Source organism: Rhinolophus sinicus, linkage group LG05 (genome assembly GCF_036562045.2).
Source record: "Rhinolophus sinicus isolate RSC01 linkage group LG05, ASM3656204v1, whole genome shotgun sequence".
Taxonomy (NCBI): Eukaryota; Metazoa; Chordata; class Mammalia; order Chiroptera; family Rhinolophidae; genus Rhinolophus; species Rhinolophus sinicus.
In genome coordinates this window covers 32,795,282-32,818,978 of record NC_133755.1, presented here as the reverse complement: position 1 = coordinate 32,818,978, position 23,697 = coordinate 32,795,282, and the positions used below count along the sequence as shown (strand labels likewise).

At 47.6% G+C, this 23,697-nt stretch overlaps 1 protein-coding gene across 1 annotated transcript in view; it reads left to right on the top strand.

The window, feature by feature from the left end:
* The first annotated feature begins 18,053 nt into the window (after positions 1-18,053).
* KCNK12 (potassium two pore domain channel subfamily K member 12) overlaps positions 18,054-23,697 on the top strand; it is a 47,452-nt gene continuing 41,808 nt past the window's right edge. Inside the window, exon 1 of the mRNA XM_019748652.2 lies at positions 18,054-19,896. Coding sequence (XP_019604211.1) covers positions 19,506-19,896 — 391 coding nt within the window. The 5' untranslated portion in view covers positions 18,054-19,505. The remainder of the gene's footprint in view (positions 19,897-23,697) is intronic.

Genomic DNA, 23,697 nt, shown 5'->3' with positions numbered 1-23,697 from the left:
GGCAGGGAAAGGTGGACTCATCGAGCTAATCTGTCAGTCACTCTAAATAAACACTTTAAAAACCAAATATACATAGATTATGTCTAAACTTAATAATTAGAAAAATTTAGCGATATCATGATTTTTATTTGCTTTTTCATGTTCATACTTAATTCTAAGTCTTCCTTGGGTTAAAAACACTAATTCATTAAGGCAACAACAATTTTACCATTCTAAGAAAATTGAGGTTACCAGTCTAAGCAAATTAGGGTGACTTTCTTGCTAGGCTGAGGCTCCCACAGACCACATTTTTGGCTGGGATATGTCTAGATCTGAGCTTTTTTCTTATGAAAAACAGGGATAATTTGAGCCCAACTACAGTAGCTCCGCTTAAAATTTTGAGATTTCCCAGTTCACACCCTCCAAATGAGGTGGCCTCATGCTGTGCTCTAGATTACACCTTCCCTAAGGATCAAGTTTGGTTTGAGTTTGCAACCTCCCCTCCCCTCCCCCACTCTCCTCCCTCCACTGGAACGCCTCTATTGGCGGCTTAATGCTGTTCTGAATTCTTCTCATGCTCTTCTACACTGGCAGGGCCACATCTCTGGAATATATTTACAATCCAATTGGATTCTACGCATCCCTCCTGTCTTTGTCTGCCTCCCATTGAGGCCATTTCAATGACAGACAGAACGCACAGAGATGATCCTTGATGCATCATTTATAACAGCCTAAGAATTGGAAACAAATGAAATGCCCAGTAAAGAAACTGTTGAGGCTCAGTTAGCTCACACTCAGGGTAAGTCAGCAAGGGAGGAAACACGTCAGTAGCTTATCCAGGCCTGGGAGAGCTCAAGGGAGATGCAGCACTTGGCATCTCACAGGTCTTGAGCCAGTGCTGACCGCGGGAAGCGAAGTCTTAACAGCTGCCCACAGCAATATCTGGCCCGGCGCACAGCAGTGGGCGGGGAGAGCCTGTGACCGTTTGTTGCACACCTGCTCACCAGTACACAGAGGCACGGGACACAGGCACAGAACTTACCTCGTATCTGTGCCCAGAGCTTGAGACGCAGAAACCCAGCAACTAGAACAGGCCTGCAATCTGTCTCCCACTCAGAGAAAGGCCGGATAAACTCATTCAGATGGAGAGTCGGAGGGGGCTCTGGGATGTCTCCGTAGGAAGGGCGTAGGGAGGGCCATCTGGCTGAAGAGGAAGCTGGAGGACTTGGGTGGAAGCTGTGTCAGAGTTTTTATTTGTAAATAGAGATCACAACTCACCACTCTCGCAGCCACCCATTGGCATTTAGAGACCAGGAGCATAAAGGGAGCAGTGCCTTACTCCACCAAAAAGACCCCTCTAATGGTGGGGGTTCAGGCGCCAGAGGTAGGGACAGGAAATTCGACTCGATGTGGGAAGTCCCTTGAGAACAGAAAATTGTGCTTAAATCCCTCGCAGCAAAATATATTCTCTGGCTTAGTGAGCAAATAGGTTGGCAAGAATGGCCAGCAATTGCTTTCCAGGTAGGAAAGCTGAAAGAGAAGCTCACACCTGAATAGGCACTGATCTCCAGAAGGCCCAAGGGCTTGTCACCTGCTCCTCCACACGCTGAGTCGTGCTGAGTTGGTAAAGGACCTCAATAGTCATTTAATTCGGTATCTAGCCACTGTGTCTGTATCAGCCCCAGCCCCAGACTTAGAATTAATCAGTCTTCGGATCCATGGGTGACACTTTGCTTGGAAGTCGAGGAATCAAAAGAGAGTAGGAGGAAAATCCAAACAGCTGAGGAGTGCTTCTTCCAGCTGCACGCTTGGGGAAAACGCCAGTCCAGGACGGCACAGCCTCGGAGAGGCGTGAGCCCAAACCCCGCAGACCGGGCATGTGGGAAGGTACTTGTGCTCAAATGCTGATGGCGTCACCTGCAGAAGGCTGAGCAGAGGCTGTGGCGTGGAGGCAGCCCCGAGCCTTGTCTGCTGGTCTTTAAGGAAAGGTGAGATTTGGGCAGGTGAGTGTGGGGATGAGCAGGACAGGGCTGGGTGTGCAATGCCTTAGAGCTGGGCGCATGCTGGGGCCAGTGGAGACGCATCTGGCCGGAGCAGAGTGTTTGGGGCACATGGGGAAGGACTAGATGTTGGGCTTCCTTGAATACCAGGCCAAGGAGTTTGGACCTTATCCTGAGGGCCCTGGGGAGTCACAGAAGGTTCTTGAATAGGAGATCAATTTGATGCTATAGTGATGTTTAAGGATAAATCCAGCCCACCCCATGCAGAAATAATTTGCAGTTGAGAGTCTAGAGGCAAGGAGGCCAGCCTGGCACCTATGGCTCTAACCCAGAATAAGCTGGCAGGGCCTGGGAGAGGGGAACTAACACTCACCTTGCCACCACTACTTCTTGGCTTTTGGCATCAACAGCACTGATGTGGCTATTTCTCATCTGTGGGCATTTTCCTGGAAAAACGGAGAGTAGTGTCCAAGAAAATGATTCAATGGACATACACGGACCTGAGATGAGGAGTGTATGTCAGGAAGGCTGTGCACAAGCTGGGTGTGAGGGAGAGCTGGCTTTCTGCAGACAGGCTCAACCCGCTTCTGTGGATCTGGGTGCCAGGCTTGTGTTGGGCATGAAGCTCCAAGGAGCTTGAGCTCATCTTGAAGGTCTGCAGGATGACAGCCAAGGCTCATCAATCCCCAAGGGGCAACCACAAGGCACTCTCTAGCAGGGAAAGTGGGCCGTTGTTGATACCACATGTTTATAACCACCTCCGTATTCCCAGCAAGTGGCCCCAGGAGGCACCTTCTTCTATCAGTCAACAGAATAACTATTGCTGCAGACCTGGAGTTCACCTAGGAGGTGACCATTCCATGTTAAGATACGTGAGAGCACAAATACCCTGCAGAGACCTGGACATTGAAAACTACAAAACACTGCTGACAGCAAGCAAAGATCTAAACAAATGGAGGGATATACTGTGTTCGTGGCTCAGAAGACTCAATACTGTTAAGATGTTAATTCTCCCTAAATTGTTCCATAGAGTTAGTGAAATCTCAGTCAAAATCCTAGGAGGCTGTTTTGTAGAAATCAACAAGCTGATTCTAAAACCTACGTGGAATAACCAAAACAACTTTGAGAAAGAACAAAGCTGGAGGAACACTGTCTGACTTCAAGTTTATTAAAAAGTTGATCAAGACAGGGTGGTATTGGCATCAAGATAGATAACTAGATCAAAGGCACAGAACAGAAAGTCCAGAAAGACCCAAATGGACATATGATTGTTCAACAAAGGTTTAAAGGTAAAAAGAATGCAGAGGAGAAAGAATAGTCTTTGCAACAAATGGCACAAAAAAATGAACTTCAATGCATACCTCTCACCATATATAATACAAAAACTAGCTCAAAATGAGTCACAGTCTTAAATGTAAAGTCTAAAACTGTAAAACCTGTAGAAGAAAACAGGAGAAAACCTTTGTGCCTTGGGTTAGGCAAAGTTTTCTTAGATATGACACCTTTTGGTCATGCTTTTGCATGACCCAAAAAAGAAACTGATGATTTGGAGTTCATCAAAATTAAAAATGTCTTCTGTGTGAAAGACACTTAAAAGAATGAAAAGATAAGCCACAGATTGGGAGAAAATATTTACAAATCATATATCTGATAAAGACCTCATATCCAGCATATATATAATGAACTCTCAAAACTCAATAGTCAGAAAACAAGCAACCCATTTTAAAAAAAAAAAGTAGTGAAAGATTTGAATCAATACTTCTCTAAAGAAGATACAGATGGCAAATAAACACAGGAAAAGACACTCAACACCACTGTCATTGAGAAACACAAGTTAAAACTCACAATGAGATACATTATAGACTTATTAGAAGGGGTGAAATTAAAGAGACTGACCATACCAAGTGTTGGAAAGGATGTGGAGTGACTGGAATTCTCATCCACTGCTGGTGTGAGTATAAATGGTACAATCACTTTAGAAAACAGTTTGTTAGTTTCTTGTAAGTTAAACATACAGTTACCATATGATCCAGCCGTTTCACTCCTAGGTATTTACTCCAGAGAAATCAAAGTATATGTCCATTCAAAGACTTGTGCACAAATATTCATAGCAGCTTTATTATAACAGCTCCAAACTGAAAATACCCTAAATGTCTATCAATGGGGAGATGGAGAAACAAAGTGTCACACACCCCTACAATGACAAGCCATACAACATCAGCAATAAAAAAGGTAAAACTATTAGTACCATCAAGAATACAGAGAAATGTCAAAATAATTATGCCAAGTGAAAGAAGCCACACTAAAGAGAGCACACTCTTTCATTCTAGAAAATGCGGCTAATTTGTAGTTTGGTCAGGGGTTGCCTGGGGTAGGTGGGGAGGGAAGGGCAGGAGGGAGGAACTACAAAGGCGCACAAGAAAAATTTAGGGATGATGTTCATTATCTTGTGGTGATAGTGTCCTGGACGTATACACTTTGTGACTCATGAAGTTGTATACTTTATACAGAGGGTGCCAAAAAATGTACACACATTTTAAGAAAGGAAAAAACTGTATTAAAATTGTAATACTCAATATATAGTCATGTTTTGACTCCTGCAATGCTCAAAGTGGTTACCACCAGCATCCAGACACTTCTGATTACGGTGAACTATTGCTACATAGATAACATCTCTTAAAATGTGTACACAGTTTTTGGCACCCTCTGTACGAGTATGTGTGCAGTTTATTATTTGTAAATTATACTTCCATAAATCTTTTGGGGGAAAAACAAACCTCCGAGTTCTCTGCATTCCATTCAGAGAAAAAGTGCTTACAGGAGCAAAGCTCCATGGCTGACTGATCTCTCCTCATAGAGCTGTTTCCCCAGCTTCCAGAACAGTGCTTGGAACACAGAAGACGCTAAATGAGTGTTTGTTGAATGACTGTCCAGCAGGCCTCCAGTTAACTGTATTGTTTGAAAACTGTTGTTAAGAATAAGATGGGGTTCCTTAAACATAGACCCAGCAATTCCACTCCTAGGTGTGTTTCCAAGAGAAATGAAAACACATGTCCACACAAAAATTTTTTCATAATAACCAAAAGGCAGGAACAACCCAAATGTCCATCAATGAATGAATAAACAAAAGGTGGTATGTGCTTTAATGGAACATTATTTGGCCATAAAAAGGAACGAAGAACTGATATATTCCACAACATGGATGAACCTTGAAAACACTATGCCAAGTGAAGGAAGCCAGACAAAAAAGGTCATATGTTATACAATTCCATTTATATAAAATGTCCAGATTAGGTAACTCCATAGACAGAACACAGAGTTATTGCTTAGGGCTGAGGTGTTGACAGGGAGATGGTGTGTGTGTGTGTGTGTGTGTGTGTGTGTGTGTGTGTGTGTGTAAGCTAACGTGTACAGTACTCTTTTGGGGGGGTGATGAAATGTTTTGAAACTGTGATGATGGTTGTATGTATCTGCAAATATACTAAAAAACATTGAAACATACACTTAAATGGGTGAGTTGTATGGTGTGTAGATTATATTTCAATAAAGCTATTTAAAATAAAGAACCTGGTGGTACATCAGGAAAAGGCACAGCTCTTACTCAGAGTTTGAGTGGAGAATGGGCAATCTCTTGTTGCTGTCAGTTCACCAGCAGGGTTAGGATCCTATGTAGTGCCCCCTGAGCATGGAGGTGGCTCAATGTGCCCAGCAGAGAAGGGCTAAGGGCCCAGAGCGGGCACTGGGTTTGGTCAGGTCACCCTGACCGTGAGCTCTGAATGCAGAAAGGGCTCTTTCTCTTGGGACAAGCAAAGGACGCTAAGTCGCTCACAGCCCTGCAGCCCACTGGCTGGGGTTCTCACTACTGCCGTGAGCTCTACTGAGCAATATGACATCCCTCAATTGCCTCACAGTGATAATACCTCCTATTTATACCAAGCACCTCTCCTCCCAGGAGAGGGCTGTGTTTTCCCAACATCGATTCAGTAAGCCAGCCAGACTGAATTGACTTCAAATTCACAGCAGCCACTCACAACCAGCCTATCACTTTTCCCTGCCTGTCCACTCCTTCATGCACTGCTGTGACACTCACAGCAAAATAGAGAAGGCAAGCCCACTGGTCTTCCACGCAGCTGCGCTGATTGAGTGACTCCACCCCCACCCTGCTCCAGACATGGGGGGAGGGGAAATTTGTGCCCCCTCAGAGCCCTTCTTTCATACCCTAAGAGGGACTTCAAGTGTAACACTTTCCCCTTTCCATAAACATTGAAATGATTAATACTCAAAGGTGAGAACTGCTAATAACGGGACATCAGGCAGAAAAGAGAAATCTACTGAGGGTGGCACTGAGCCTTTTCTAATTCATGCCGCATAGGCAGCTACCCATTTTGCCTTGGCATAAAGGGCAACACAGGTTCCTGGTCAGCATGGTCCAAGGGTTCTCCAGTGGACAGAGACTCCTGTCTCCCCGGAGAATGAGAAGGAAGGTTCTGATGGGCTCTGCGATCTTTCCCCTTAGTACAGATCTGAGTGACCCTGGCCACTCTACGTCCCCGGCCTGAGGGACAGAGAGCAGGGAGGGGCCAGAGAGGAGCCTGCACTGGTTTGACTGGATTGATGGATGGACATGCCCACCCCACCCCACCCCCAACACACACACAGAATTTCCGCTTCTCCGTACCTCTGTCCTGCTCTGTGCCTGGCAGAGTGTCTGGGGGCCAGAAGGATAGGGTAATGCTGGGGGCAGGGGTTGCCTGCGTACATACCCACTCCTGACCCTGCTGAATCAATCAGGGTGAGTCCTTTTGGTAGTGTAGACCCTGGGTCACCTGCTGTGGGGAAGAGTACATCTGTAGGGGAGATGCAGATGGTTTCAGAGATGAGAGTTCAAGAGTTTCTCCCAGGGCTGGAGGAAGCCACGTGGCACAAAATCCTCAGGGACTGCAGCCCTAAAGAGCTTTTCTCACAGAGCCTGGGACTTCAGGGTGGGGAACTGCCTAAGGGTCAGTTAGGTGTCCCCCTGCCCCCACCCCACTTTACATCCCCTCCCCGACATCCACAGCATGTAGAGGGCAGGAGCTCCAGTGCCCATCTGCAGTAGCTGAGCTTCTCAGAAAGTAAGGAGGTGGGAGTTGGGCTGAGGCAGAGAAAAGTGTGGGTACCAGGCCCTTGTGCCAGCCTGTCAGGCAACCATCCAACTCAGAGTCAGTCTGCTGAGTCTCTACAATGCTCCTCTGAAAGAATTACTGCTGACCCCCATGTCAGGGAACCAGGGAAGCCACTGCCTACTTACGTGAGAATTTAATTAACCATCTCTGTCTAGCTCTTCGCCTAAGAATCAGGGCACTTCTCTCCAGAGGACAAGGGAGGTGATTTGCAATCTTTCTGAAATGTAGGAGGATTCTAGTGTGCTGGAGAAAAGGACAGGGAGCAGATGAAGAGTATAGTCTTGGAAAGTGCTCTGTAGGAAGGGGGTAGGATATGAATAACGAGGCCAAGCCCACCTCCTTCCCTCGGCCCAGCCCACTAAGCTTCACTGGTTCCCCACCAGCTCCCAACCCTTAACCTGGCCCACCTGGCCCGTTCACAAACATATCAAAATAGTCCATGCAAACTTCTCCCTCTCTGGGGAAAAAAAAAGCAAACTGCACAACAGAAAGCCTTTTACAATCACAAATTAACCCCCTGTGAGATCCTGTTAAATATAGATTTCCTTCTGTGTGCTGTATCCTCCAGCTCAAATGTTTCAGCCAAAAATCTCACGTTGGCATTGATTGCCTGTCCCACTAACCACAGCCCTGTGGGCCCCATTTGTTGGATGGACTCTGTAGTCAGCCTGCCAGGGTTCAAACTTCAGCTCTGCCATTTGCTAGCTGTGTAGCCGTGGGCAAATTACTAAACCTCTCTGTGCATCAATTTCCTCATTTATAAAATGGGGGCAATAGTAATACCTACCTTCTAGGGTTGCTGTGAGGACTAAATGCATTAATCTACTAAGTATTTATAACATAGTATGTGCCAAGAAAATGTTAGCCTATAACAAATTACATAATGTGTCTACAATCTGGTTGAAATTCTCTTTTGAAATATAAGTGGGGATTTCCTTATTAATTCATGGAAAAATATTTATGAGTGTTCACAGATTAGCTGGTTCCCCAATCCATTTTTGCAAATCACATCCTAAGTTTCTCAGCTGAGAATTCTCTGATCGCAAGGATGTTTGTCACAGTTCCCCACGTCTTGGGGTGAAGGCGGTTGCTGTAATTTCCACTTAATGGTATGTCTCATAGGTCTCTTGGGGCTGAAGATGAGAATTTGAGTCAATCGTGGCCACAGTGAGTCTTCAATGCCTGTGCCTTCTAGTGTTTTCTGAGGTTTCCAGCAACGCTGTGCTCTACTCAAGAATAACAAGTACAAGCCAAGAACAAGCAGAAGAGTAACAAGTACAACCCACAAGCAGAACAATGTTTGGCATCCTCCCTCCCGCCAGCAGTTGAAATGACCAACAAGTCAACAGAGCTCAGCTCAGCCCTCCCCGGACACCCACTGGCTGGGCAGGGTACACGCATTCTCTGTCCATCAAAAGGATGCCTCTCCCAGAAGGTTTTCATGAACCAATGAGCCCATGTGTATGAAGGGCTTTGAAAAGTTATTTCAGTCATAGTCTAACTACAAGCAATTCTAATGATGACGTTTCTCACTGATATCAATCCAAGTTGGGTGTTTTGCAAGGCAGACAATGGATGTATTGAAGATGACACACACTAGGGCTGGGTAGCTTCTCCCCCCCTTCAGAGCTGCTACATGAGCAGGAGAAAGACAAATTACAAAAATTCAAACCCCAATGATGCAACCCTACCAATTCGTATTTTATTATAATTCATCTGTGGTCTGTGATCGGATAAATTCTGCCCTTTAAATTAAAATGGTTGCCAATGGGGAAGTAGATGAGGAATGGGGGAAAGATTTGAGATAAAAAGAAATTAGAAAATAAGAAGAAGTTGTTTATTTATCTATCTTTTCATCATTTTTAATAAAGTTTTTGTAATTAATATAACATAAAATTCAGCATTTTAACCACTTTAAAGTGCACAACTCGGTGTTTTTTAGTATATTGACAATGTTGTGCAACCACCATCACCATCTAGTTCCAGAACATGTCTATTACCCCCAAAAGAAACCTCATCTCTCCCAATTCCCTCCTTCCCCCAACTCCTGGCAACCACTAACCTATTTTCTGTCTCCTGTGGATTTACCTATTCTGGACAATTCATATAAATGGAATCATACAATATGTGGACTTCTATTTGTTGAGCATCCATCATAGGTGTTTCCCCCCTCTCTTGAGGGTAAAGGAGCTATAGCAGCAGAATTTTCCTTGGGGGGGGGAGGGGTGTGTGTGTGATGGTTTCTGGCCAAGGAAGTGAGTATCCGTTGCTATGTTGACAAAGGAAAGGAAGTTTCCGGTGAAGGGAAGGCATCCCAGGAAGGGAGAACAGCAAAGTGATGTAGAGTGTGTGTTTGGGGAAGGCTGAGAAGTTCCTTAGGGCTACAGCACCTGATGCAGAGGGAGGTGGGGGGTGGGGGAGTAAGGAGACGAGGCAAGACAGGTTAGGTCAGAGAAAGCAGAGCCTTGAGGGCTGCTCTAAAGGGACTAGGATTGTTCCCCTAGGCTCTGGGGAGCTACCAGCCGTGCACAAGCCAGGGAGAGGCCAGGTGTGTGTTTTAGGAAGGAAGCCACCATGGAGGGTGGATTGCAGAGGGAAGACTCTCAAGTGAAGAGCCCAGGAGGACTGCAATCACCCAGGGGAGGGAAGGCTGGGACGCCCACTGTGGTAGTGGCGGTGGGCTCAGGGCGAAGGAAGCTCCACTTGAGAGTAATTTCTAAGGTGGAATAGACAGGAGTTGGGTGTCTGCCCAGATGCAGCAGGTGAGAGGGAGGAATCAGGACTCTGGACCAAGTCCCTTCTGACCCACAATGAGACTTTGGGAGAATCAGAGGCAGCCTATGAATCCAGCACCTTCTGCTTAGAATATGACAGTGGCTTCCCCTTTTTCTTAGGCATTCGTTGTCATAGGGGTCTAAAGCCCTGAAGGGTCAGCCCTCTGCCTGGCCTCATATGCCTCCACAGTGGCCTTCTGCAGTTCTGCCCTCCTGCTGAGAGGCCTTTGCACATGCTGTTCCCTTTGCATGGCTGCTCTCTGGCACTCACATACCCTCCTGCTGGTCCATGCCTGCACATGGCATGGGTCACATGCCCCGCCTCGATCAACTCTCTTCATATACATTTTCACAGACCCATGCAGTTCTCCCTCAGCTATTGTCACGTTTGTTTTTCATTTACTGGTATGATTTTTGATTCTCCAGTAGCCAAAAGCTCTGTGGAGGCAGGAACAAAGTCAATTTTAGCTCTTGTAGCCAGCACCTCGCAACATACTTGGTATGTAGTGGTTGCCCCATAATACTTGGAAAAAGAAATGAGCAACTACAGGGCTCTTTTCCTGAACCTGGGTCCCTTTGAGACATAGTTTCCATTCAGGGCAGTGGGAAGAGGAAAGAGTCTTGGGAATCTTGGCATTTTCATGGGGGTCTTCCCCACCCCTGCCTGGGCTTTTCTCCTGATAAAATCTGCTTATGAGAAATACCCAAGGCAGCCACAGTTCCCAAGGTGAATCCAGCCAGTGCTTCGCTGGCTTATTACTCTCAGGTTATAGTATATTATACTTTGTTACGTATAACATAATGAGGACTCACATAATGTAAAAATACTTTCCAGATTGTAATCAACCTGTAAAAGTGCATTTATTCAGCACCTTCCTCCGTCAACAAGCCGGGAAGAGACTGGAACTTTCTGGAAAACCTTTCCAGAGCTGGTCTCTTTCTTCTTCCTTTTCATTCTCATCTCTCTGCCTGACAAATCTCAATTGTTCTACTACACAGTGTGAGTCGCTAAATGCTGAACAGAGGGTCTGCTTACCACCACTGGGAGGACACGCTCCTTCCCTGGGGCTTCAGGCCCATATCCTCAGGGGCCCTGGAGATAATACAGACATGTATTCATGGCTGTGCTCCTGGGAGAGCCAAAATCCAGGTTCCTAGGCCTCCAGGAACCTCCCTGATAGCAGGGCAGGGAGTCTGGGATAGAAATGGAATTTTCTTCAAACTCTGAAGAGGTATTTTGTATGAGTCACTCATAAAAAGGTTTTTAATGATATCACCTCTTTGCCCCTGAGCTGAGCATCCAGGATACTTAGATACAACTACTATTCTGCAGCAAGGAAGAGGATGCTTATTGGTAGATTGGCTCAAACAATAACCCATAGGTGGCATGAAAAAAGGGAGGGCTGAGGGCAAATAGCCAAGGCCATGTGGCGAGTGGGAACACTGGCCCTAGACCTCACTTTGCATTTCTTTTGCCTTTCCTCACAACACAGGAATTATGGCCAAGTATTTTTCAGACTCTTACTCTGTAAGGCCCATTTAAATTGATCCAAGGGCCCAAGCCCAACTTCCACAAATGCCAGGGTGCAAGAGATTCACCTGGGAAGTCTGCTGAGCCTGCAAATTCCCAGGTCCAATGCCCAGATATTGGGATTCTGCAGTTCTCAGCTGGAGCCTTCGACACTGCATATTCAGTGAGAGCCCCAGGAAACTTGGATGCAGGAGGCCCCAAGACCACACAGAGAGAGAATACAGTCCACTTCAAGCCCAGCTAGTCCAATGGACGTTTGGGTTGGCGAAGATTGCAAGTGCACTGGGGATGTGAGTAGCTCTGATGCCTCTCTGGGATCTAAGCTTCTTTATCTGTGATTTCAACTGTCCTCAATGCACTCCCACCCTCCTTCCTGCCCCGACCTAAAATAAAGGCAATTTGTAATGAGTCAGAATCCTTAACAGCATATTGTCTGGCACAGAGTAGAGGTTTGAAAATATTTGTTGCATAGGTGGAAGGAAGGGAGGGAGGGGAGAAGGAAAGAAGGAAGGAAAAAAGGAAAAGAGGAAGGAAGGAGGGAGGAATAAGGGTAGGCTCACCACACACACACACACACGTTCATTTATAGAGAAGACTTTCTCTCCACAAGGAACACCGCTTCCCCCAAAAGCCCTACCTGGAAAGGGATCCCCAAGACTTTTCTCCCCACCCCATCCCCACACCTACCTCCATTAATCCTACCCCCCGAACATTACCCCCAGTCCCACACCCCTCCTCCAATCTCCCTACCCACCAAGGCTCATTTCTGGGCTCTTAGCAAGGGAAGCAGTTAACTGTGATCCATCTTCAGCATGGGGGTTTTCAGTGATGTCTAATGAACAAATCTCTTGTCTTTGTACGTGCTCCGTAACCCGCAAGCCAAGTTAATAATACGAAGAATGGTTTGGTTATAAGAACAATTGCTTCCCAAAACTGCCTGGTCTCCAATGCCACCTTTCGCTCCTCTCTTCTCTTGGGTTCAACCCTCTTTCTTAGAGATGCCTAGCTAAAACAAAGGTTCTAATCTTAAAGATTGGTTCAATATTCTCAAACCTCTGACTCATTGGAACAATGAGATATCAGCTATGGCAACCCCACACCATTCTGTCCTTGTGCCCTCCTCCTCTGCTTTGTTTTTGCTTTTGCTTCTGGTAAACTAGTGTTTTTGAATTAGAAAATTTGGTGACATTTCAGCTCTCCCAACTGCAAAAACATGGAAGAATCAAGGGGAGGGTGGGGAAAATGACCTTACAGGAAAGTCAACCACATTGAGACCACAGGGCACAAGGTACCTGAGAGAAGAGGGGAGATTGAGGGATGAAAAGGAAAAATTGAAACCGATGAAGGAGTCAGGCCTGTTAATTGTCTCACAGCATTGGAAGGTCTAAATTCTTACCTCAGGCTGATTTCAAGCTGGGACTTCTGAATATTAGGAATATTAGTGAAAGATAATGGGAAACAGTGGGTTAAAACATAAAGGTTAATTCTGTCCCATAAAGAAGACAAGAGATGTGCTTTCCTCTGTTATGCAAGCTCATTTCATCATCTTTCTCCTCCACAATGTGGCTTCCATCCTCAGTCACCTCATAATTCAAAATGGCAGCTGGAGCCCCAGCCATCACATCCACATTCTAGTAAGCATGACTAAGGACGGAGAAACGGTAGAAGGGCAAAAGGGCACCCTTTCTGTGGAATTAGCCTCCTTTACACAGCCTTCCTGAAAATACTACCTACGATTTTACTAGAACTTAAAAATACAGTCCCACCTAACTACAAGGAAGGCTGGAAAATATAGTGTTTTAACTGGGCACATTGACACCCCCAATAAAACGGGTGTTCTGTTGCTGAAATAGAGGGAGAAAATGAATTTGGGTGGGAACTAGCCATCTCATTGAGAAGCCAAACCCAAACACTTACTGATATTTTAATGGCGATGGAAAGAGTTATGAAAAAATACAGGGTGGGGAAAAGAGGGAGGAACCTTAAAAATTCCAGGGACACCTACAATGTGAAACTTCATTTGGGAAGACGCTATGCCAGCAAATAATGCCCTCTCTCTATATATGAAAGTAATGTAAGCTCCAGGTTTACTAATCAATGCCAGCTACCTGGAACAGTTTTGGGCACATAGTATATGCTCAAAAACATGTTTGCATTGAAATATTTGAAATATTTTTGAACAACCTATATTAAATAAAAAAGTTTAAAGTAGTAGGTACAGTATTCCATGATTTTAATAACATTAACTATGTGTACAGAGATAGATAGGATAGATAGATAGATGATAGATTGACAGATAGAGCCAGCCAATGAGGCAAGAAACTCATTAAAATGACTGATGACAGTAATTCTGGATAATGGGATGGAATTTGGGGTAATTTGTGTTTTCTTCTTTTTTTGCTTTTTTGAATTTTCCAATTATTCTAAGTTAATTATATCTTACTTATATAGTCTTTAAAAAGTTATATCAAAATTCCATTTGGGACAAACTGGATACTTGTATGGCCTTACTTGTAGAACAAAATATATAGATCAGATTTTAAAATTAGAAAGAGTTGAAATAGACATTTAAAAATTACTTCTTTTTTTATTAGTTTCATAGGTACAAAACAACATGTTGATTAGATATGTATCCCCCTCACGAAGTGATAACCCCACAAGTCTGCTACCCATCTGACACCGTACATCGCTATTAGAAAAAAATCACTTCTTAATAAAGAGTGATTGGGACTGGAATAGAGGGCTCATGGAGGCGTTCAGACAAGGAACCCACAGCTTTCTGGGCAAGAGAGCGCGGAGGCACGGAGTGATCCCCAGTGGTCTCGTGGCCACTCCTCACCATAGGATTCTGGGCTTCATGTCCTAGTTCCTTGTCAACAGACAAGCATCAGTGGCTTTATTAATCCTCAAGCTTCATAGTGACATAAAGATAACATGGTGCATTCTTTTGAAAGACAGATATGGAAATGAACCCAGGCAAGTTTTACTACTAGAGCCCCTGACTCTACATCCAATATGTTCCTTGCGGATCCCTCTGTTCCTCGGCAGATACCCCTCGCTGTGGCGCTGTCTGTGGGGAGACAGAAGTTTGCCATGAAGTTGGCTTCAGTAGGCCTGAGTCTACCTATGTTAGATGTCTGACTCTCACTCTGGAAGAAAAGCACTCCCCTTTGGGTTTCCCGGGGTCAATTATTGCATGCACTGAAGTCGTACTGAGAGGCTGAGAGGCCAGCCAACGAGGTCGTGGATTATAAAACACAAAGACTCTTCCCTCTCCTCTCACCCACATCCACTCACTGCTTGCCACAGTGACTTGAACACAACATGCTTCCACATTTGTACCCAGGTCAATTCCCTCTCTTCCAGTCCACATGAACCCTACCTGGCCTTCAGGACCAGTCTGCACCTGCCTTCTACCCACAGCTTCTTCCCACTCCTACAGCCCTCACCACACGCGTCTTTCTCTGACCTCCCGTGATCAGCTCCTATCTGCTATGGCATAGTCCTGACTGCTTCATATATGTATACCTTGTCTCCTCAACCAGACCTCAAGCTCCTGTGGGAAGACAGAGCATATAGAGCTCATCACACACACACACACACACACACACACACACACACACACACAGTTCATAGCATTGTGGTATCCTGCTACACAACTAACTTTCAATGAGTAATGCAGACAATGAATATTAGCAGAGTTCTGACATCAGGAAGATCAAAGACATTTAGAAGCACCCTGGACATTTTTAATCTGCTACTTGGAAGGCATAATTTTTTCATCAAAATTTTACCTACACCATTTAATTTTTAAGAGAAAGTATTTTTGGCGCAAGCACCTTTAATTTCATAATCAATTTTCTCTTTAGCAAAGCTAAATTGTTTCTATTTTTTATTTTTCTCTGGGATAAATTCTTTTCTGTTCTTTTTTTTCTCCAAAAAATATTGGTTCAATTAGTTGCATTTGTATTTGTTTTTTAACAGGTTTGTTGAGATATAATTCACCTACCATACAATTCACCCATTTAGCACATAAAATGTGATGCTTTTTAGCATAGTCAGAACTATGCGCATCATCACCACAATCAATTGTAGAACATTTTTATCACCTTCAAAAGAAACCTCATACCTGTTAGCAGTCACTCCCATTCCTCTTTAATATGCCAGCCCTTAGCCACCACTAAGTTACTTCTGTCTTTATGGATTTGCTTCCTCTGGACATCTCATACAGATGAAATCGTATGTCATCTTCTGTGACTTGCTTCTTTCACTTAGTAAAATGCTTTCAAGATTCACTCATGTTTTAGCATATATAAGTCCTTCATTCTCTTTTGCTTAATATTTAATTGTATGGTTATATCACATAGTAGTTATTCATTCACAAGTTGATGGACATATGGCTGTTTCCACTCTTTATTAATAGTTATTACGGATAATGCTGCTGTGAACACTGTGAACATCTATGTACACGTTTTTGTATGATGTATATTTTAAATTATGTTGAGTATATACCTAGGAGTGGAGTTGCCAGTTGATTGCATTTGACCTTACCTCATTTTCCTAGTTAACACTCCTGCCATTGTGTCTTCTTTTATAAAAGACAGAAAGAACAAGAAAGAGAGACAGAAAGAGAAAGACAGAGGCCATCCCTGCTTAGGTGTCTTCTCTGAAGTTCCCAAGAGCATAGCAGAATCAAATGATCTACAAGTTGAAATGATGGCATCAAAGTGATTGAGTCAAAATATCCTATAAAGGAAAAGTTTACAAATAAAAGGTCTAACCTGAGCTATATATTTGAAAAGCTAGAGAGGAGGAGAAAGATGGCACTAAAGTTTTACAGCTTTGGGGGAGCCATTGGAGACTGTGGTCTAGGGACATCAGTCACATAATCAGATCAAATGGGCATGATTACAACCATGTCTGGCAGGTGCAGGCAAGCTGGACCTAAGGGAGGATGCACTGAGCTAGCAAGCCCCCATCCTTGGGAACCTGTAGGAGCAATTCCAGGCTGGGGTAAAGGCTTCGAGGACAGCTAGCTGGAAGTCAGTGACTTAAATGTTGATTCAGTGGGCAAAATTGGCATTCATCATGGGTCTGGTTCCCCAAAGAACCTGTACCTATGTGCAGGGAACTCATCATTTTGCTATTACATAAATTGATTAGGTCATTCAGAGTGGAGATTGATGCCAGGGGTTCACTGCTAATCAAGCTAGAATAACAAGCTGGAAGACAAGGCAGGCCTTCCGCCAACTGGGCAAGGAGTTGGTCTAGAGGCATGGAACACTGCAGTGAAGCACTCTGTCCCTGCCCTGGGAGTCTGAGCAAAGAAAGCCACTGAGAGGTCTGTCAATGCATCTGGAAACTCCAGAGCCAACTCCTGGAATGACACTTCTCAGGGCTTCTGTCAGTGCTTCTGACCAGTGAAGTGGAATCCAGACCCAGAGATCCATGGCTGGACAATCTCCCCTGCCTACAGAAGCTTGTAGAGATGGGGGTATTGTAGGAATGGGGAACAGGCTTGGCTGACACCAGGGTAGGGCCCAGGATAGGCAAAGACTTGGAGAGAGAAAGCAGTTGAAGTGTATTTTGCCAATACTAACAATAGTCTGCATTGGCAATAATTTGTGTCTGTATAAGGTTCCCACCAAGCTCTGGAAACAAAGGAGGAGAGGGCTCCCCTTTCTCCTGGATGAGATGTTCTTCCACACACACCAAGATTCCCCTGCCTCTTTCTAAGGAGATCACTGCAAAACTCACCACATGCTACCCAGTGCCAGGAAGCTAACTTCTGACTTTGGTGGTGGAGTCTTTCCCCATCGGTCCCCTCCCATCTCCAGTTGGCTCCATCTACAAACTGGAGAAGCATTTCCACGATGATTCAAGACTCTAGTGTATGTTGGTTTGGGAAAATCAACATCCCAAGTCAGATGCCTTTCAGCTTTCCCATAGCTTTCTGTGCTCCCTCCCCCACACCCAGTCTCCACTTGGGGCATGTGGTCAGAGGCCCCTGGTTTCCAGTCCACAAAATGCTCCATGAGTGGTGGAGGCTCATTCAGGGCCCACTTTGAGCACCCTGACCCTTAGGGGACTGATGCCGCTGCCATCACTTTGGGTCAACCTTAGTTTGAGTGCTTTCTATGGTGGAAGCCAGGTATTTAGGGTGGAGGGCCAGGTCTGCATTTTGCCACAGTTCACCCAGCTAGGGTACGTAAGCACAGTCACATTATCTTTTATTTTCTGTCATCTATGTCATCTCATCATCATCAGGGTCCCCCCTCTTGTAGAAGGGGAATGGGCTAGCTGTCCAAAGAGGATGGTTTTCTTTCTGTACCAAGGGCGTCCTCACCACAGAACTTTGTGGCCCAGTCTAAGACGGCCTGAGACCCACTGGCAGAGAAGCTTCCGCGACAGCGAAGAGCATCCTTGGTGTTTCCTGGTCGTGGAAGGGCAGAAAGGGTGACGATTTCCCCCGGCGCTCAAGAGCACCCCATCCTCCCCTCCTCCAGCCTGGATGGAGGGGAGCCAGCCAGCTAGCTCCCCTTACATTTCCTCTACCCACCCTGTCGCAGCCAGGTTCTCATCCAGACTCCCCAACGCTGGGCTGGAGGTGCCAGGGAGCTAAACCGGCCAGAGGAGATCCAAGCAGACCGTGGGCCTAAACGCTTCCTCCTCTGGTGGCACGTTGGTTCCCTACTTGCTCTAGACTCCTCCTGTCTCCATTCTGCAGCATCCCCGCCCTGTCAGCACGCTGCTTCAGCGATCCCACCTGCCTCCGACTGGGGAGACACGCAGCACGTAGAAAGGGAAACAGTGCGTTTGGGGAGCACAGTCCTGCAGGGTGACCGGCCTCGCGGGGCGCCGCGGGCCCCGCAGCCCTAGAGCCTCCTGCCCCGCGGCTGCGGCACAGATGCGCTGTCCGCGGTGCTGACGCTGGCCGCCCGCTCAGTCGAGAGGCGGGGGAGACGCCCTCATACCTGGGTCGCCGGAGCCGAGTGACCCCACCCCCACTCCTTTCCAAGCGGGATCATTTCCCCAAAAGAACCATCTGAGACCTGGCGCTGCGGATGGATCCAGAAAGAAGCGAGTAAGAGGGAACTTAAACTTCAGACTGGAGCCAGAGAAACCCCGTGTCGGTGGAGTCGTATTGTGCAGGCCCCAGCCCCTGAGACCGCAGGGCACCATCAAGTTGAGCAAAGTTTGGCGGCAGGTTCGAGATAAGGGAGGGATTCTGGAACCGAAGTGCAGGGAGGGGCCGAACGGGGTTCCCCGGTGGGGTGGTAGCCAGCACTGCAGTCCGGACACCTGCTTCCGTGCCCCGCATTTGTGCCGCCAGAACGACCCGGAGGAGTCGCAGCAGCCCAACTCCCCACCCCTTTCCTCCCTTCCTTACTCCCCCCAACCCCAACACCCCGCCCCGGGCGCCAGTGACTCCGCCTCTCTGTGCCGGGCGGCTCTCCGGCTAGAGATGGAAAGGGAGCGCTTCCCCTGACTCGGCTCGGTTCTGAGGCTCCGAAGCCGACGCCGCTAACTCAGGCCCGGGGGCGGGAGCTGGACTGCTTGTGCATCCGGAGCCTGGGAGCCGCAGAGCCGGGAGCGCCTCATGGGACGCCCCCGGGGCCTCTCTTTGTGCTCTGCTGCCGCGTCCCAGTCCTAGGCGCCCGGGCTCTACAGCCGCCCCTCCCGCAGCCCGCGGCCTGTCTGGAGAGGAGTATGAGGCCCGCGGCCCCGCGGACGCCAGCCACCAGAAGGCAGGGGCCTAGCATCAGACCCCCGCGCCCGAGGGCGGCGGGTGAGGAGACGCGGGAGCCCGCGAGGCGTCGGGGCGGGGAGAGGAGCGCCCCAGCCCGGGCGCTGGAAGGGCCGCGGGACCCGTGTGCGGCCTGAGCGCCGAGGAGGAGGCGGAGGCATCCAGCCGTCCGGGCTCTGGGAAGGCGGCGAGGGGCTCCGCGGCGCCCCCCGACCACTGGCCACCATCCTCACGCTTCTGCTCCCGTGGGGGGGATGTCGCGGCCCGGGCCACGAGCGCCGCCCCGGCCCTGGGGCTGAGCTCCGGACCATGTCCTCCCGCAGCCCTCGGCCCCCGCCCCGCCGCTGCCGCCGCCGCCTGCCGCGCCCCTCCTGCTGCTGCTGCTGCTGTCGCCGCTCGCACCTCAACGAGGACACGGGCCGCTTCGTGCTGCTGGCAGCGCTCATCGGCCTCTACCTGGTGGCAGGCGCCACAGTCTTCTCGGCGCTGGAGAGCCCGGGCGAAGCGGAGGCGCGGGCGCGCTGGGGCGCCACGCTGCGCAACTTCAGCGCGGCGCACGGCGTAGCCGAGCCGGAGCTGCGCGCCTTCCTCCGGCACTACGAGGCCGCGCTGGCAGCCGGCGTCCGGGCCGATGCGCTACGCCCGCGCTGGGACTTCCCCGGAGCCTTCTACTTCGTGGGCACAGTGGTATCAACCATAGGTGAGCGGCGCGCCCCGCGCGCGTTTCCTCTCCGCGCCTTTCACCTGCCGCCCTTTCTGCTGTTCGGCGGCTGGGGCCGCGTCTCTCCGCTCCCCCTTCTCTTCTAATATCCCATTGCCTACTTTAGTCTCATCCTCTCCTGTCCTCCCGTCCCCCTCCTCCTGCCCTTCTCTCTTAACTGGATTTCGACGCGGAAGGTGGCGTGAAAGGGCCATCCTGGCGCTCACCCAGCGGTGACTCGCCTGGCAGTGCGGCCAAATGGGGAGAACTCTCACGCAGGCACTGGGCAGACCCGGGGGTCGCCCGCGCTCCAGCACTTGCCAGCTCCGAACCTCTGTGCGCCTCAGTTTTCTCCTCCTGTGAGCACATGTGCCAAAGGCCTGCGGCTGCCCTCCTAGTTCTCACACCCCCTGGGTCTCAGTTTCCTTTTACAAATGATTTGGAAAGCACCTTCTCTCTTCACCGCCACTCACAGCTTTTTTATCTCCCCTTTCTCTCTCCCTTTCCCCTTTCCACCTCCCTTCCTCCCTCTCCCTCTCTCTTCCCCCCCCCCTTTTTCCATGCGTTCTCCCCTCAACAACCTCTAGCCCTTTTGCCCAAGGAAAGGCGACCACTTTCTCCCAAATCTTTTTGCGAGATCGCCTTCCCACACGCTTCCCCTACAGTCTACACCGCCCCCTCCTCAAAGAAAAGCCCGTGAGACTTGGAGGCCAGGACTTCAGCCACTCTTGTTTTGCCCCCCCCCCCTTGGCTTTCTACCCGTCTCCTCGCCTCCCCGCCACCATCGTCTCCTTCAATTTCTTCACCTCTCTTTGTTACCTTATCATTCTTTCCAACCAATAGTTGCACCAAGGGGTAGCTGGGGTGGGGGGAATGGTAGTTTCTCTATACTATCCATCATCCCTTCTCCCTGTTTTTTGGCATAAACAGTTCATGGTTTCACAATCTTGCAAAAAATGCTTTGTAAATACTCCTTGAAGCTCCCCCCTTCTCCCACTTTCATCCCTCCTCTGAGCATCTCCTGTAGGGATCCTGGAGCCACCACTGCTCCACATTCCACATCTACCATCTCTTCTTGTCCTCTCACCTACTTTCCCAATCCCCTCCTCTCTCCCTGGGCCCTGGGTGTCACGTGAAACAGACCTCCTTCCCAGTTACTGTACAGAGTGCATAACTTATACAAGATTTTCACTTGGGCAAGATTTTATGTGTGTCCCATCCACTCCTGCTTGGAGGATAGGAGAAGGCATTTGACTGGTGGGACCGCTAGTCACCCCAAGGCACTGTGTCCTGGTGGTGGTTTTGGAGGAAGAGGCTGGATGGCTGAGAAGTGAGGTATTTCATAGACACACCTTCCCTTGGGTGGCTTCTGAGCTGGCTTGATACGCTGCTTAGAGACAGAGACATGGACTAACTGACCAGCATAAGCCATCGTCAGATGGGATGGCTGCTGGGAGGCAGGAAGACGGCAGCCATGTGCAGGATAGAGCAGACAGAAAGGTCTCTCTGACTGTGTATGTATAGTCTACTAAACGGCTTCCTTTCCTTCAGGGATTTTTCATGTGTCATGCTTTATATGATTACTTTAAATAAAAAAGGCAAATATGGCCCAATTCCAAAACACACACAAATTGGATAAAAATAGGCTTTAAAAGCTATATCATGTTGTTATGGTGATTGAAGATATAAAATGACCCCATCAGAAAAAAATCCCCTTTTAAGCGCTGCATCAAGTTGCTATAGCAACTAGAGTTTTTTTAAGTGCTTTAAAAGTACTACGGATGCTTAGTCTTGGAGGATGACATCATGTGTTCATAGCTCATTATTGATTTGCACTCTTCCTCTTGTAAACACCCTTTTGCTCTCTTCCACCTAGAGGCACACCTGTGCACATATTGGGCAGCCACAGCATTTCTCTCCCAGTGACAAAACCCAAAGGCAAAGCGAAAGCAGTGCCCTCTTCCCCTATGGGCTGTGAGTTTATCCAGATGGAGCCCCATTCCAGTGACCTATGGTCTCTTTGTCTCTCTGATGAACTCCTATCAATTTCTTCATTCACTGCCCAGCCACAGCTTCTAAAGTTTCCCTCAGCTCTTTGCACAAAATCAAGGCAGTGTATTGGCAAATTGTTCCAAGCCCCAGCCTTTAATCTCCTGGCAGGAATGGCTGTTCTTTAGTCAAGTGGAAAAGGAACTATGTTCTCTTTCTTGATTTGTGTTTTTGGATGTAGGCAAGCAGTGTAGGAGGGCTGAAGCATGTGGCTGTGTTACGAATGACCCAGCACATTGTTTCCAAAATCTGCTACAGGAAAACATTCATCTCTGAGGGAGCTACACTAAGACCAGAACTAGCTTGTGGACAGCTCAGCATTGAACTAGCCTTTTGCAGGGGTACCAAGATAGTAGCACACGTAGCAGCGTCTCTGTCTGTTATCTACCCGCTGTCATGGTCTGGGGTAGTGGTTCAAATTGGTCAGATAAGTTCTGCTGAATTCCAAAATAGCACGATTGTCATTTCAGCCTTCTCTTGCAAAATGCACTTGGATGACATTTAAATAAAGACTTACTTATGTCAGTTTTTCTTCTGCTTATATAGTTCCTTCCCCTTAAATGCCCTGAGACAATTATCATTATTACTGGATTCAGCTTTTATGGATTCAGCAACTCAGGGAGCCAAAGAGTCCAAAATGGACCGTCAGGATCCTCTTCCAGTGAAGAGGAAAATTAGCAGGCACTCAGCTTTATTTGATCAGTGAATGTCAGCGCGTGAATGGTCCATGCAACAGTGTGGACATTTTTCTGTGTGTGTGTGTGTGTGTGTGTGTGTGTGTGTGTGTGTGTGTATTGTGTAGACCCAGCTAAATGACTCATTTAGAGTTTAGTATAGAAACCCTTCCTTCATTCATTCCATAAATATGATGTATTGTGCATGTCAGATCCGGGGCTATATTTTGAAAAGTTAAAGTTTATTCTACAAGGCAAAGGTTAAAGCACATTCCAGTATGGGCCGTTGGTGGCATACCTTGGCTATCCTTACTAAAGATGATTAGAACAAGGAGGGAGCCTCTCATCCAATCCCATGTGATGCAGTGTTAGGAGACTTGTCTCAACTCACAGTTAATTATGTGTTTAGCTGGGTTTAGAATGCAAGTTAGGCAATGTTTGTTCTACAGATTTCATGCGTATAATTGGTAGTCACATTCTTGTTTGAGACTGAAGTATTTACTAATGTGTGTGTGTGTGTGTGTGAGAGAGAGAGAGAGAGAGAGAGAGAGAGAGAGAGAGAGAGAGAGGAGAAGAGGGGAGGGGAGGAGAGGGGAGGGGAGGGGAGAGTAGGGGAGAGGAGAAGAGGCGAAAAGAGGGCTGGGCAGAAAGACTGATCTGTTATCAGGCCAACAACTGATTAAGTCCAGAGAAAACTCAAAGGAACAGACTTATCTTAGAGGTTATACTGACCAAGAGCATCTGGCAGGTCTTAGATATCTGGGAAGACAAGATCTAACCAAGAAGGTCAGAGGCTGGAAGGCTAACAAGTGGGAGACCGTCTGGTAAATGCTGGTCCAAGGACAGAAGCCACTTGCTCTCCTTCAGCCTCCTTTTGCATGTGTGTGTAGGGGATGGGGAGAAAGAACAGGAATGGGCCTTCAGCGAGAGGGAGGCGTAGAGGAAAAGTTCAGGTGTGGCTGTGAGTCCTGAGGGTTAGATGGAACACCATGAGGAGACGCAATATTTGTCCTGACATTTGGCTTGAGCAGAGCCCCACATCCAGAGCTAGGCCACTTCTGTGTCTACATGGCACAGA